General features: G+C 35.4%; 1 protein-coding gene across 3 annotated transcripts in view; it reads right to left on the bottom strand.

Moving 5' to 3' along the window:
* The window catches only part of TMEM232 (transmembrane protein 232), a 321,957-nt gene that overhangs the window by 213,989 nt on the left and 90,638 nt on the right, over positions 1–17,330 (bottom strand). For all 3 annotated transcript variants that reach the window (XM_073010774.1, XM_073010773.1, XM_008014110.3), the window contains exons 7-8: positions 8,275–8,374; positions 5,784–5,950 (exon numbers count right to left, since the gene is read on the bottom strand). In XM_073010774.1, coding sequence (XP_072866875.1) covers positions 5,784–5,950; positions 8,275–8,374 — 267 coding nt within the window. The remainder of the gene's footprint in view (positions 1–5,783; positions 5,951–8,274; positions 8,375–17,330) is intronic.

Raw genomic sequence — 17,330 nt, 5'->3', positions numbered from 1 at the left:
TTTATCTACTTTATGTCAGGAATTCTGTTAGATTCTGGAGATAAAGGCATGAGGAAGACAACATCTGTACAAAGCTACTGACTCTGGGGAACAATAATTCAGAAAAGCAAATGAAAACAATTCAGTGTTTAGAGTGTTAGAATATACCAGACAAACACACTATTCTAAAATAATGTAAAGCATTAGTCTGAGACATACTGACTTCAGTAAATCCACATATAACTCAATTTCTGCTTTATGGGTAGGGTCTACCCCAAAACTGGAACCCATATAAATGAAATTCTTTTCTCAAATTGCTCTAGTTATCTCAGCCTGGATGCCTGACAATCCTCAGATTGCAAACTTATTTTGAATAAATAAGTAAATAAATATGTTTTAAAACTTTGGAATGACTTGAATGATTAATTTATAATAAATATTATTTTAATCATAGATATTATAGGACTACATAAACTATTCAATTAGGTCAACCATTCTTGCATTAATGTATTTATGTACCATCATCAGAGAAAATTCAGAAAGCATGTGGTAAAGAAAAAAATCAGGATTTAGACAACGAACAAGATTTGAGTTTTATCTTCAATTTTATATTATGCCAATTTTACACATCGCGGAGAAATAAAAAGCATCCTCTCATGTCTGGGATTGATTTGACATACTATTACAAGCCGGTCTGATACAGCCAGGTGATTTTGATCTCCTATTGGACATAAACTCAAAAAATAGCAATTTCAGACAATATTACTCTGAGACCATAAGAAATAAACAAAGCCACTGGACAATTTTTTTCTAAGCACAGATATAAACAAAGTCACTGTGCCACCCAAAAAATACCTACTCATAGAATTGCCCCCACTTTTTGACAGCATCAGACCTCTAGAGAGAACCCTTGCTTCCTTAGAGTCTTCCCAAGATCATCCAAATAAAGTCCACATCCTCTAGTAGATTCCTTCTAACACTCTCTTATTAAGACATCCCATAGTTCCTTGTAGTATGCATTTCTCTCTCCCTCTCTCTCTCTCTCTCTGCAACAAGTAATAAACGCAATATGCCTAATTGCAGATGTGTTCCCGGTGGTCTTTGGCAGTAGAACATTGGCATCATCAAGAGGAAAGGAACCTGCCACACCTGTGAATTTTCCAGGTAAGTAGGACTTATTATTTAGTCTCAGGGATTTTATGTATTTCAAGCATTCTTTTTTTTTTTTTTTTTTTCCTTTTTCTTTTGAGACACAGTCTTGCTCTGTCACCCAGGCTGGAGTGCGATGGCGTGATCTCGGCTCACTGCAACCTCCGCCTCCCCAGTTCAAGCAATTCTCCTGTCTCAGCCTGCCAAGTAGCTGGGATTACAGGCACCTGCCACCACACCCAGGTAATTTTTATATTTTTAGTACAGACAGGGTTTCACCATTTTGGTCAGTCTGGTCTTGAACTCCTGACCTCAGGTGATGCACCCTCCTCAGCCTCCCAAAGTGCTGGGATTACAGTCGTGAGCCACCACACCTGGCCCATCGAGCATTCTTCAGCAAGAAACATTTTTCCAAATAAAAAATAAATTTATCAAACTTAAATGAATTAATGTAATGATGATGACTATGTGATTTAATACAATCATCAGGTATATCATCAGTGCAAAAGACCAAGAGTGAGCAATGTTGCTTACTCTTGGAGTTCTGTGCCTTTACCCTAAGTCAGTCCTGCTCACGGTGTGGTTGGCAGATAACTGCCATTTGCGAACTGTTAATGAGAGCACAAAAAATGAAAAATATGTATTTAGAAACTTTCATAACAATTTGAAAAATAATTATATATATATATTCAGTCTTAAAAATTAAAACTTGTGTTTTTTCGTCTTTTCTATTCTAGTTTTCGGTAATTTGTTATTATTATTATTATATTTTACAAAATTATCCATCTGTGATGGCTTGGAAATTTAAAAATAAATTAGGAGAGATCTTTTACCACAGACAGTTTGAAAAGCACTGAGCACCGCCCTAAGTGACTCCCAGAGAACTTTTTTCCCCTCCCTTTCTTCCTTCTTTCTCACCTTGTCTCCCTCTCTTTGTTCTCTCCCTCCTTACTTCCCTTTCTTCCTGTCTTTTTTGGCTTTTATAACCACTTCCCACAGTTCTTTCATCTCCCTCCCTTGCTGTCCAGCTTTGGGCTGTCATTTGTAGCTGGAACAATGCCTACTTTGAGAAGCCCACCTACAAAAGTGTTGTTAATCTACCTTTGGCTGAAAATTCAGTTAACAACACCAGCCTAGATTTTATGCAAATTTAAGTACATAAATTCTGAGTGTCTGACTAGGCTTTCTTTTATCACAGAAATGAGCTTTGAAGCATGGGCTCTATTTTGGCTGTTCAGGGCAGCTTTCTGGGTTTCATGTAGTTTTCAGTCATTTGGGGGATGGTTGACATTGCCATGAAAGGATCTCCCAATACGAAGTGTTACCTGGATAATTTGACATGAATCATAGGATAATGCTCCTAATTTTAAGGAATTTATGTCTCAGTCTAATAATTCCTAGTAACCATTTACAATTACAGGACAACACAAAATGTCCCAAAATTAGGTAATGACTTTGGCTTACCAAAAAGTGTTAGAGAATGAGATTGCTAATCATACTAGAATGTAAACTCTGTGTTTGCTAGTTTTCAGAGAACTATTTGTACTTCAGAACAGATGAAACTATTTAATAAAAGGTCTACTTCATTGTAGCAGGGTTTAAATCTACATTCTCCAAATAACTATTATTACTACCAGGTGACAACTCTGCTTAGAAAATTCAGCTTTGCTAGTGAGCAAAGGACAGAGTGGAAAGCTCAATCCAGCGTTCTGGCTCTGCTATCCAAAGAGCTAATTAAGTGTACCATTTGTCAAAGTCAATGGAAACCCTGTGTCTGGATCACTTAAAAAGACATTAAAAAGAGAAATGGGGTCCAACAGCAGAGGAAAGGAAATTTCGTATTCTTAAGTGGAACCCATGCTCATATGGTGTGTATCCTAATGTATCGTAATATCCTATAGAACTTTCAGTGAAATTTTGGTAGCACTTTGACAACAAATTAAGTAATTATGACTTTATTCCAATGCATATAAGAATACTAAAAATCATATTTTACAGTGGCCAAAATATGTGCTATAGACCTTTTAGCATTATCAAATGATAAGGGCAGTAGGAATAAATTCACAAATCCTCTGCTATAATATACTAAAACAATCATAAGGAAAGGAGAAGAGATTGATGCAAAAGTATCTTTTATATTTCCATTTCTATCACTTTTATATATTTTTTCCTCTTTCCTTTCCCAGGTGAGAGAGATGGGTATTGAATGAGTAAATACTCAACTGAACTGGAAAGGCTGGCTGTACTGGATAAATTGGGCTGAAACTGGGGAACTTTAAGATATGCAGTCCAGCACTGACTGACTGCTGATTAGCCAAATCAGTAATTTTAGCAGCACTGTGGCTATGCTATCCTATATTTATATCTTTATATTATGAGATAAGAGGAGGAGAGAAAGAAGGGCAATAAACCTGATAGGCCAAACTCTGTTATAATCCCCTTACGGGATCACATGGATAGAGCTGAAATAGAATTTAGAAGAGGTTGAATCTCAGCTTTGTTCTACAAAGTGGAAAAAAGCACAGAGAGATTTAGTGACTTGTCCAACTCTAAGCTGATATGTTCCTTTCCTGTATTGACATTTTTGCCCCTTCTAATTCAGGCTGAGCTGTACAGCAGTAAGCTTCCATTTGCTTGCTATGTGTGTGCACCAAGAGAGACAAAATGGATTCATTCTTAAAGAGCATCAGAATCAACATTGACAGTTGCCTACCTCATAACTGGACCATTCACGTTGCTAAGATTTCATGGAATCTTATTTGTTTAAAGGAAAAATATTCCATTCACAACAGTAAGTCAACGTACTTACATCCTTAGATGAAAATACTATAGTTCACTGTCTAGGGTAAAGTGAGGTCCTAAATACATATTTTCAATAATTATTTTTCATGTTTGCATGGCATTTAATACTTTTATAAAGCACATGCTTTTTTTTGCAATCTTTATAACAATGCTGTAAAAGAGTTTGGACAGATTGATGATGATGATGATGATGACTATGACAATAATGATGACTTTTTAAAGATATGCAAATGGGAGTTTGGTGAGATCGGTGGGCCTCTCCTAGATCACAGAACCAGTTCATAAGCAGGTCTGTTTTCTTCATGATCAGTGCTCCTTCTGTTGCTCGATATCTTTCATTATCTATTTACTGTTAAAACATTTTTTTATACTTAAAAACAGATCCCTTTCTCACGAGGCAATTTGTGCTCATTAGTAATTATAACCAGAAGGCTCAATTTACTTGGTAAATGTCACTTGTTACATAAATGGTGAACTAGTAATGTGCCAAAGAGAAAACATTTAGGCCCAGAAAGTATTTTCTCTTATAAATAGATGTGTTTGAATGTTTTTTCTTATATATTTAATTTATAGCCAATTTTAGAAAGGGCTCACAGGAAGCATGGGAAAATTATAAGGTAACACACAACATCATCTAAAAAGAGAATCTTTCTCACATTTCCTTAGGTGTTTCAACTTGTGTCATGTTAAATGTATTTTTCCTTTTTTAGAAGTTATAAGAAAAACAAATTTTCTATTTATAAGCTATAAAATAATAAACATGTTTAACAAAAAATAAAAGAAGGTTTTGAAATGTTTACTGGTCTTTTTTGGAAAATATGTGAGGAAAGAAAGGCATTCTTAGCCCCAGAGATTAAAATGTGTCTTTTGAAGTGTATTAATCAATAAGGTATATGCGCAATTATATGGCTCACTGTACTTGCGTTTACATAGTACTGTTTATTAAATACCAACAAATTATTTAATTAGGGCTTTTTTTAAAGATTACTAATATCTGAGTTAGAAATTAAGAGATTTATCATAATCTAAAGATTATTATCATTTGCCCATTTAAAGTATTTTTTAAAGTTTTCAGTTGACTATAATAGCATATTAAATGTTATTTATTTTTTATTTTATTTTTATTTATTTTTTGAGATGGAGTTTCACTCTTGTTGCCCAGGCCGGGGTACAATGGCACAATCTCGGGTCACCACAACCTCCACCTCCGGGTTCAAGTGATTCTCCTGCCTCAGCCTCCTGAGTAGCTGGGATTACAGGCATGCACCACCACACCTGGCTAATTTTGTAGTTTTAGTAGAGACGGGGTTTCTGCATGTTGGTCAGGCTGGTCTCAAGCTCCCGACCTAAGGTGATCCGCCCGCCTTGGCCTCCCAAAATGCTGGGATTACAGACGTGAGCCACCACGCCTGGCCATTGAATGTTATTTCATATGAATTATGAAAGCATAAAAATTCTATGCCTGCTTTCATAAATAACTTGCTCTGTACACACTTTCCCTTTAATAAAAATATAATATCTTAAAATGTTAACTTACAAGTCAGTCTAAATTATGTTGTAATTTTTAGTTAAGTAGGTGAGATGGAACTTATGAAGAAGAAGGTGTTATGACATTACGCCATTTAAAGTAGTAGTGTTATATACTGATACCTCACTACTCATCCTATTAACTACTCTCCAGGAACTGTGCATATGGTTGCGTGAAATTTGTGTCTTTGCTGTTCACCCCTCCTCCACAGCTAAATGCATCATTCCTCAATGCCTACTGTATTGACAAGCACCATTACTTAATCATAGTAATCATATCTGATGCATCATACAACAGGATATACTCACCATACTAGATTACCCACCATATCAGAATCTGTGTTCTCATGTCTTTTCTTATTTTCCACAGGGCTAAAAATTGATTCAGAATGGAGTTCTCTTTTACCTATAATTTCCGAGGCTTTCAGGATGAATTGCACATTTGAAAAGATGTTTGGATACTTGTGATATGATGCTCCAGAGAAAGAAAGTGCTATTGTAAGAAAAATCATCTGTGAGAAATATTTTATTAATATTTTGCATTGTGTTTCATTTGTCTTTTAGCTATTAAACTATAATTAAATTCAGTACTTAGATGCAGAAACTGCTGTAGTTTCCTATTTAAGATTTATAGTGTTATGTATGCCCCCTGGTGGTGTAATAGAATACCAGACGGTAAATAATTTATACGTAAGAGTTTATGTATTTCAGAACAGCAATTTCATAATCATTGAATGCCCAATTAAATACAGTTACTGTTCAACAATGTTTGGAAACTTCCAGATGAAAATCAATCAAGTTATAATAGATGCTGCATTCATAATGGATACTTTGACATTGTAATTCTACAAAGGAATCAATGTCATTGATTCTAGACCTACATTCTCCAGTTTTATTCCTTCTTGAGATGTTATTATTTACAACAATATGTTGTAAATAATACAAACAAGATGTTATTATTTACAACAATAAGGTAATTTAACACAACACCACGTTATATTTAACAGAATTATCTCAGTGCTGCTCTTTCTATAAACTTTTAGACAAACTTTGGGTTTTGGTCCATCCACATAATGGAAAAATTAATAATGACCATTCTACTGGACAGCTATGTGGAGAGATGGCAGCTGCTGATAGCTTCAGGTAGAAAACAGCCTACTGTTAAAGGAAGAGCTGTAACCTAAGGCTCTATTATATTTGGTAAGAGGACAAAATTGGGGGATTTTATTATTATATATGAAAGACAGATTTTTTTGAGGGGGGTATATCCTCAATAACAAGCTAATATGAGAACTTGAGGGTTTTACTCAAATAATTTTTCAAAGTTGATTTGCCATAATCATCTGAATATTTGATAAGTCACTATGCTGAACACAGTGAGGCGTTAAGAAGGGGTCATATAATTTAATGAAGATATAAAAACAAGTGAAATATTAGAGAAGAATTCCTATTCTATCTGTCTACAGCCACATCTGATCAGGACTTATGCTAATAGTATTAATTGATCAGTCTCCATAACACTTCTGCTATTACCTTCTGTTCCCTCCTCCATGACTTTTTCATCAAATATTATTCCCTTTCTTTATCTTGAGTCTCTCCTTCCCTTCTCCTACAACACACTAATCTTTTGACTTTGTTTTATCCATCTAAACTATTGACATATTTACATATCAGCATAAATATTTATGGCTAAGCTTTTTTTGAAATAGTTAACAATTTTTGCCTTATGCTTAAAATTTCCCTCACTGTTTACCTCCAATCTGAATTCTGCTTCCACCTCTCCACTGGGTATGCTCCCAAGATCAGCAGTGATTTTCTGATTGTAGAAACTCATTATTTTTCAGACCTTCTACTATTTAATACTTCTATGGCAATATTGATCTTGAATTTCTCTCCTTAAACATAATCACTCCCTCTTACCTCCCTTATTTCTCTTTTCCTGGACCCTGTTACACCAATAATCCATTAAATGTATGTTCCCCAAGATTTCATTCGTTTCTCCCTGCCCGTTGCCCACAGCCACATTAACATGGATGACTGTCAATTCTATATCCCAGGCAGGCTTCACTTACTTCCCTAGTTCCAAACCTATGTTTTCAACTGCTTGCTAGGTATATATACCTGAGTGACCTTCAAATTCAATATGTCCAATATTTCTCCAAATTTTTCCTAGTTCAGAACATCATCTCAATTCTATTACTCAATATGCAAAACTTCAGCTCCTGCTTGAATTTCTCACTCTTATTTACATATAGCTTAGATTCAGTGGATCACCAGGTCCAGAACCTTACTAAAATATGAATCTAACTTTCCTGAAATTCAGGGAGGTAGATACTATTACAAATAGGAAAACTGAGTCACAAAAAAGCTCATACACTTAAGTGGCAAAGTAAAAAGCAGAATACAGAATGAGGATTACCAGCATCTGGAGCAGGGAGTAGGTGGCAGGAATGGATGGGGAAAGGGGAGATATTAGGGTGCAAAGCTTCAGTTAGATAGAAGGAATAAGGTCTAGTGATCTATTTCACGACATGATAACTATAGTTATTAATAATGTACTGCACTTTTCAAAATTGCTGGAAGAAAAGTAGAGTCAGGTTCTAAATGTTCTCACCACAAAGAAATAACAAAAGTATGGGGGTTGGAGGGGCAGTGAGCTGAACAAATGCAATCTGGCCCTGAAGCTGTGCTCTCCAACACTGCACATATTATCTTATGAAAAATAAAATGCAGCTTACATTCTTTATAGTGACAGTCTGAGCTTCTCAAAATATAACATAAAACATTTATAAGTATAAAAAATAAAAGATATTCTACCGTATAAATGTGGTTGAAGCCTAAGTAAATGTTGCTTAAAACTTTCTAGATGACCATGCAGGAAAAATATAAAAAGTCGTAAGAAGACCAAATAGCCAATCTGTCAAAAGAGAAAAGAAAAATGCAGTTTTATGTTACATCAATAAATGTTTAAAAACCATAGGAAAAATCAACCATTATTTTATTACATTTTCTTTTGAGAAAACAATTTTAAACTCGTTCAACATTATGTGGTTTTGAAATAACATTAAAACATTTATATCAAGATTGAAATGCTAGCTCAGCCAAAAAACTTTTATAAATCATCTCTATACTACATATAATGACCAACACTAAATGCTATTTTGTTCTATGTCCTTTAGAACAGTGTTTTTCAAATTACAAGTCATACCCTTTAAGTGAGTCATGAAATCAATTGACAGGAGATTTTTAAATAAAATAAAAGGGAAGAAAAAACAAAACATAGTTTATTGTACAATTCCTTGTTTCAGTATATAAATGAATATATATTATGTTATCTAGATTGCAATGCAAAGGGTATTTATTTCTATGCATATCAGTCAACAGTTTGAGGACCATCGCATTACATAGTGTTGAGAACTATCCTACTTCTGCATAATATGCTGAGCTAAGCTCCTTTTTCCCTCATGAAAAAAGACCTCTCACGGGGTCATTATTAAATAAGCAGTGCAAAACCTTACTTCTGTAAGATTAGTAAACATATAGTTTGTTTTACACAGACTACATAAAATGGAGTGTCTGCAAAAATAATTTGCAACATTTTACAGAAAATTATAAAAAACACATTAACTATAGAAATAAATGGAATACAGTTTCTAAATTATGGAGAAGACCCAAATAACAGCAATAGCTGTCATTATCCTGTGTGTGTGTGTGTGTGTGTGTGTATGTATGTATGTATGTATGTATGTATCTCCAAATCCTCTTAACAGCAACGCAGGGTATCATGTAACAATATACATGTAAAAAGAAAATAAAATTAAAAAGATAAATCTAACGAAATCTCAGTGCATCATCCAAGACTGTAAAGTAAATAAGTAACATTACTGGAATTTGAACCCAGGTATGTATGTACTGCTCCAAAAGCCATGAGCTTTCTACTATGACAGTGATTTCCACATTTTTTATTACAAACCTCTATCACTACTAATAAATTTTGAGAATGCATCATTAATATTTATAAATGTATTCATAAAGTATAAACATATACATTTGTAGACTTATGAAGTATATAAAAATAACATGTTTATAAGGCATGCCCAAGGGGTCTCTTCATACAAACAACTTTGTTATAGTACTGTGTTTCTCTAAGATGCTGAAGTTAAACGTGAAAAAAATATTTAAAAGAATAATGAAATACTCTAGATGACAGAATTAAAGGAAACTATTCTCATAGATATAGACAATGAATGAATAACTGATCAGAAGGGGGACAAGTTAATATTTTTCAAGGACTATAGATAAATACTGAAAGGAATATAATATTCAAAAATGTAACAGCGGACAAAATAGAAAATACATGACAAGCATGTCAGTATGAATAACATCTGTGTTTATACCTCAATTTGCTCATGGATTTCACCTGACCCAGAGACTATCTTTAGTTATAGCTATACTTGAAAATGATTTTAAAAGCTTTCATCTTAATATTCTTGAAGGTCAAATTTTTGACAAATCTACCTTTCCATATTGTATATTGGACTTTCTATGCATTGTTCTTCACGTATTGTGTACATATTCTCTTTGTTGTCTGACAACTCAAGTTTTGCCTCCTACATTGAATTTTAGCTTGTCAGTTTCTCTTTCTGAGCTCTCCCACATTTCCTTCATTTGACCTTTACCTCCTCCTTCTCTCTTTCTATGTTCATCTCTTCTTCTCTTTTTTCTGACGCTTTTAGCTGGCTGTAAAATTGAAGGCTGGATAATATTTATCATGTGTTATATTTTAATAGTTGTATGTTTTTGGTTCTTGCATAGAATCTTGATGATCACTGCATATATTTCTATGTAATACATATAAAACTGTTGTTGCTTTTATGTTATTCTCTATACTTCTGTAAACAGAACTCAATCATTAAGAATATTGTACACTTAAAGCTAGATAGAAAGGAAAGAATGTAAACAAAATATAAAAGAAATAATATTCGTGGATCATATATTTCTAGATCTATTCAACCCTGAGCTACTTCTCCAAAGGAGAAACAAAACAATGCATATAGAGTGGGTGATGCCTCTATGATAATATCCTTTAACAAAGGATTCCATCAAAAAGAAAAGAACAAAAGGGAGATTTCCAATAGTCTTTCAGATATGTAATGAAAACCCTACAAAGGCAAGGAGGACAAGTAAAATGTTTTCTTGCCTGCGTTCAAAGTACTTATAGAGTATGCTTATTTCCAATAGATAGTTACATGAACTAGAATAATAAAAAGCAAGCTTTAAAAATATTAAATCTTGGGATTCTAGTTGAAGATAGCTGACTAGAGACACTGCATACTCACTCTCTCCAGAAAGAAGAGCCAAAATTATGAATCAATTATCACGCCTCAGATGAAACAACTAGGAGAGAATACTGGAGTACAATAGAGAAGTTACAGGAAATACTTGAGACACAGAAGGTGATATGGTTTGGCTCTGTGTTCCCACCCAAATCTCATCCCGAACTATAATCTCACGTGTCAGGGGAGGGGCCCAGTGAGAGGTGATTGGACCATCGGGGCGGACTTCTCCCTTGCAGTTCTTGTGACGGTGAGATCTGGTTGTATAAAAGTGTGTGGTGCTTCCCCTTTCACACTCTCTCTCCTTCTCTAACATGTGAAAATGTGCTTGCTTCTCCTTCACTTTCTGCCATGATTATAAGCTCCCTGAGGCCTCCCAGTCATGCTTCCTGTTAAGCCTGTGGAACTATGAGAATATTAAACCTCTTTTCTTCATAAATTACCCAGTCCCAAGTACTTCTTTATAGCAGCGTGAGAATCAACTAATACAGAAGGGAAGCAAAATCGGCTGGGAACACATAGGGGCTTGCTATTGGGGGAAAGGGTGTAAGAACTTCAGTGGTCTATATCCCTACCATGGACTGCAACAACCTGAACCATGGCAGAGCTCCTTGACACACATACTTCCTGACACTAACATGGACAGTGAGCTAGAGACCCTCAAAGGACATTGTACCACACAGAGAACTTTTGCTGGTTCACTCACACCCCTGAGACCTAAGCAACTACAGCAGGGTACCATTGTGAGAGTACAGCCATCATGGGGTTACATCCTCCCTTTAGAAACATAGCCTTCATATCTCCATATCCCAGGAACCCCCACTGACATTCCCTAGTGCCTACCCGGTGGGCTACAGTGGCATAGCATTGCTGGAAACAAAGGTGCTACGGGGCCCCAGTACTGTGGCCCACAAGTAGTATTACTTCCCAGAAAAGAGATGGTGCGGTGCATTAACATTGCAGTCTCTGGGACAAAGGAAACCAAGGCACACACTTTCCAGAGCCTGAAAGCTTCCTGTATGGGGCTATGAGAAGAAACCCTGCCTCACCAGTAGCACAAACTCTGTGTTCACGCTTGCAAGCAGAGTGAGATCCATTCACACCCCCCACCTAACACTGCAGCAGCAGTTGCTGCCACTGGGAATCCAAATGAGAGCCAGCTATCTGGGGCTGAGGGCAGTGACCCCACTTCCACTGGTGGAGTGGCCTCTGTGTTCAGGTTCATGCACAGGGATTCTCTCTCCCACTCTGCATACCTCTGCAGGCTCAGCCACTGCTGCTGCCGCTGGAGGCTAGGGCAGGTGAACCGGAGGGCTCCTTGAGTGGGCCTGGATAGTGACCACACTCCTACTGGTTGAATGACTTCCATGATCAAGCTCATGTGTAAAGGGCAGGGCTGCTTACCTTTATGTGCACCACTGCAGTGCTCCTACAACTGAGAACAGGCAAGCCTGAGAGCTGCATGACTAGGGCTGCAGGTGGAGACTGCACTGTAGCTATCTCCAACATCAGCATGCACTGCTCAGGACCTAGAAGGTCGTCCCACAACTGCTACTGCCACTACCTACACCACACCACCACCCAGGGAATCAAGAACTCACTCACCTGCCTGATCCACCAGTGTCACTACCATGATCTAAGTAAACTACCTAGAAGCCCAAGAATTGGCCTGCCTGGTCCTGCTAATACCAGAGCAAGTATCTTGTACACAGGGGCACAAGAACAGGCATACTCATCCCACTGCTGCCACCACTGGGGACCAAAGACTAACCCATCTGGAATCCCTGTCCCCGAGCAAAACTTCACCATAGCCTCTACTCTTAACCACACTCTAAACCACTGGGAAATCATAGATACCACTGACACTGTTGACAGCCAAATAAATCATATAGAGACTGCACCACTGCATGCACTCAGAATCAAATACAAAGGGTCCTACTAACCAACACTATAACACATCTTCAGGAAAAAATCCTCTACTGTGAAAGCAAATTCAAAAAATTGGAATAAGTGAATATTACACAAGATACACAGTTATCAATGTAAGGAAACATGAAAAAACAGGGAAATATGACACTTCCAAAGGAACACAATAATTCCCCAGCAACATATCCCAATCAAAAAGAAATGCGTGAAATCACAGGGAAAAAAATCAAAATTATGACACTAAAGAAACACAGTGAGATACAAGAGAATTTCAAAAAATAATACAAAAAGTCAGAAGAAAACAGTTCAAGATTTGAAAGAGAAATTTATGAGAGATACATATCATACAAAAGAACCAAACAAAATCTGGAATTGAAGAACTTCTTTAATTAAATAAAAAGTACAATCAAGAGTTTAAACAATAAACTAAAACAACAGCAACACAAAAATATCTCAGAACCTGAAGATATAACTTTTGATATAACTCAGAGAAAAATAAAGAAAAAATAATGAAAAAGAAAAAACAAAGCCTCTGTGATATATGTGACACAATACAGTGACCAAATACATGAATTATTGGTATTCCTAAAGGTAAAAAGTGAATGAAAGGCTCCAAAAACTTATTTAACAAAATTTAACTTGAAATCTTCCCAAGTATACCAAGAGATTTAGACATCCAGATTGAGGAGACCCCACAAACCCAAAATACTTTTCCATGGTACATTACAGTCAAACTGTCTAAAGTCAAAGACAAAGAGAAAATAAAATAAAATAAACAGAAAGAAAAATCATCTAGTCAGCCTTGAGCAGACTAAAAGTGGATTTCTCAGCAGAAAACTACAGGCCAAGAGAGAATGGAACGATATATTCAAATTGCTGCAAGAAAAAATACTTGACACTTGAAAGACCCAAAGATACTGTATCCAGCAAAATTATCCTTCATAAATGAAGAAGAAATAAAGTCTTTTACAGACAAGCAAATGCTAAGATCATTCATCATCATTAGACTAGCAAAAAATGTTACAAGGGAGTCCTAAACCAGGAAGAGGAAAGATGATAGTTATGATCATGAAAACATATGAAAGTGTAAAACTCATGAGTAAAGCAAAGACACAAAAGAGGAAAAGACTCAAATGGTACCACAACAGAAAATTAGCAAACCACAAGGAAAAACAATAAGGGAAAAAGAAGAGAAGAATACACAAAACAACCATGATATGGTTTGGCTCTGTGTTCCTACCCAAATCTCATCTCAAATTGTAATCTCCATGTGTCAAGGGAGGTTCACGTGTTGAGGGAGGGAGGTGACTGAATCATGGGGGTGGTTTCCCCCATGCTCTTCTAGTGATAGTGAGTGAGTTCTCGAGATATCTGATGGTATTATAAGTCTTTGGAAGTTCACCCTTTGCTCTCCCTTTCCTGCTGCCTTGTAAAGAAGGCCCTTGCTTCTCGTTCGCCTTTTGCCATGATTGTTAAGTTTCCTGAGGCCTCCCAGCCATGCAGAACTGTGAGTCAATTAGACCTCTTTTCTTTATAAATTGCCTAGTCTCAGGTGTTTCTTTATAGAAGTGTTAAAATGGACTATTACAAACCAGAAAACAATTAACAATATGACAGGAACAAAACCTCACATATCAATAATAACCTAAAAGTAAATAGAATAAATTATTCACTTAAAAGATATAGGCTGGCTTAATACACTTTTTTACAAACATAATTTAACTATATGTTGCCTACAAGAAATGTACCTTACCTGTAAAGACACAGACTGAGAGTAAAGAGATGGAAAAGCATACTCCACACAAATTGAAATTAAAAGCAAGTAGGAGTAGCTATACTTCTATTGGATAAAACAGACTTTAGGTCAAAAAGGGTTTTTTAAAAAGGCAAGAACATCAAATAATGACAAAGGAATCAATCCAGGAAGAGGATATTACAATTCTAAGTATATATGCACCCAACAGGGAGCACCCAGATTCACAACACAAATACTACTAGATCTATAGAGAAACATAGACTCCAATACATTAATAGTGGAGAACTTCAACACTCATCCCTTAGCATGAGACATATTTAGATATAATACCAACAAAGAGACATTGTATTTAACTTGGACTTTAGACCAAACGGACTTTAAAGATATTCACATAATATTTTTCCCAACACAACAACAGAATGTACATTCTTCTCATTAGTACATGGAATATTCTCCAGGTTAGATCATATGCTAGGCAAAAAATAAGTCAACAAATTTTTAAAATCAAAATCATACCAAGTATCTTCTCAGACTACAATGAAATACAACTGGAAATCAATACCAAGAGGAACTTTGAAAACTATAAAAATACATGGAAATTAAACAACATGTTTCTGAACAACCACTGGGTCAATGAAGAAATTAAAATGGAAATTTAAAAAAATGTTTTGAAACAAATGAAAATGAAAGCACAATATACTGAAACCTGAGGGACAGAGCAAAAGCAATGTTAAGAAGGGTTTTTATAGCAATAAATTCCTGCATCAAAGAAACAGAAAGATTTCAAATAATCTAATGATGCACTTCAAGGAACTAGTAAAGCAAGAACAAACCAAACTCAAAATTAGTAGAAGGTGATAAATAATAAAGATCAAAGAAGAAATAAATGAAATGGAGACTAAAAAAGCAACACAAAAGATCAACAAAATGAAAACTTTTTTTAAAGATAAAATTGATCAACTGCTAGCTAAACTAACCAAGGAAAGAAGAGAGAAGGCCCACTCAAACATAATCAAAAGTGAAAAAGGAGATATTAAAACTAATACCACAGAAGTACAAAAGATCATCAGAGAATATTGTAAACAACTATACACTAACAAACTGGAAAACTAGAGGAAATGGATAAATTCCTGAAAACATATGACCTACCAAGATTGACTCAGGAAGAAATATAGAACCTGAACATACCAATGAGTAGCAAGACTGAATCATTAACGAAAAGATTCCCCCAAAAAAGAAAATTGCAGTACTAGATGGATTCGCTACTGAATTCTACCAAATAGATAAGGAAAAACTAATACCAACCCTTCTCAAATAATTCCCAAAAGTTAAGGACAAGGGAAATCTCCCTATCACATTTCCCAAGGCCAGTGTTACCCTAATACCAAAACCAGAAAACGTGCAACAAAGAAAGAAAACTATAGGCTAATATCTCTAATGCACATAGACTGAAAAAACCTCAACCAAACACTAGCAAACTGAATCCAATAGCACATCAAAAAGATTATACAACATGTTCAAGTTGGATTTATACCAGGGATTCAAGAACGATTCAACATACACAAATCAATAAACATGATACATCACAACAGAATGAAGGACAAAAACCATATGATCATCTCAGATGCAGAAAAAGCATTTGAAAAAATTCAACATCCCTTCATGATAAAAAGTCTCTAAACTATGCATAGAAGGAATATGCCTCAAAATAATAAAGACCATATGCCACAATTAAATATCATTTCACTCCAATTAGAATGGCTATTATTAAAAAGACCAAAAAAAAATACACATGATGGCGAGGATACAGAGAAAAGAGAACTCTCATGCTATTGGTGGCAATGTAAATTATTACAGCCACTATGGAAAACAGTGCTTAGATTTTCTAAGAAACTAAAAACAGAACTACCATACTATCCAGCAATTCCACTAGTGGGCATTTATCTTTTAGGAAGATAAAGAAAATCAGTGTATTATAGGAATATCTGCACTCTCACGTTTACTGGAGCACTCTTCACAATAGTAAAGATATGGAATTAACCTAAGTATCCATTAATGGGTGATTCGATAAAGAAAATGTGGTGTATATACACAATGCAATACAATTTGGCCATAAAATAATGAAATATCATTTGCAGCACTATGAATGGAACTGGGAGTCATTATGTTAAGTGAAATAAGCTAGGCACAGAAAAACAAATATCACATGTTTTCACTCACATGTGGAAGCTAAAAGACTTGATCTCATGGACAAAGATAATAGAATAATATTATAGATATTAGAGACCAAAAAGGGTGGGTAAATAGGAGTGGAAAATAAAGAGAAGTTGGTTAATGGGTACAAATATAGCATTAGAAAGAATGTTTTATAGCAGAATAGGGTGACTATACTTAGCAACAATGCCTTGAATATTTCAAAGTAACTAGAGGATTTGAAATGACGCAAATACATAGAAATAATAAATACTCAAAGTGACGGATAGCCTAAATATCCTGACTTGATCATTATACATGCTAGTCATGTAACAGACACTAACATGTACTTCATAAATATTTAAAATGTTATTTATATATCAATAGAAGAAAGCATAAGGTAAAAAATTAGTAAATCTGAGAACCAAGGTAGATGTGTAGCATAGCTACACATAGCTGAGAGTTCACTGGACTCCAGAGCCACACTGAATATCAAAACTCTCTCTGCTTAGACTTTGGGGAAGTCACAAAACTCTCTGTGCCACAGTGACGGATGTGGAATATGAAATTACGAATAATCCTCTTAGGATAGTTGTGAGAATAAAATAAGTTAATGTGTCTAATATATTTAAGGCACTTATCATTGTGTAAGGCACATAGTT

This window comes from Chlorocebus sabaeus, chromosome 23, assembly GCF_047675955.1.
Source record: "Chlorocebus sabaeus isolate Y175 chromosome 23, mChlSab1.0.hap1, whole genome shotgun sequence".
Lineage (NCBI taxonomy): Eukaryota > Metazoa > Chordata > Mammalia > Primates > Cercopithecidae > Chlorocebus > Chlorocebus sabaeus.
Note: the sequence above shows the minus strand (reverse complement) of the source record. Positions and strands in the feature narration are given on the sequence as shown.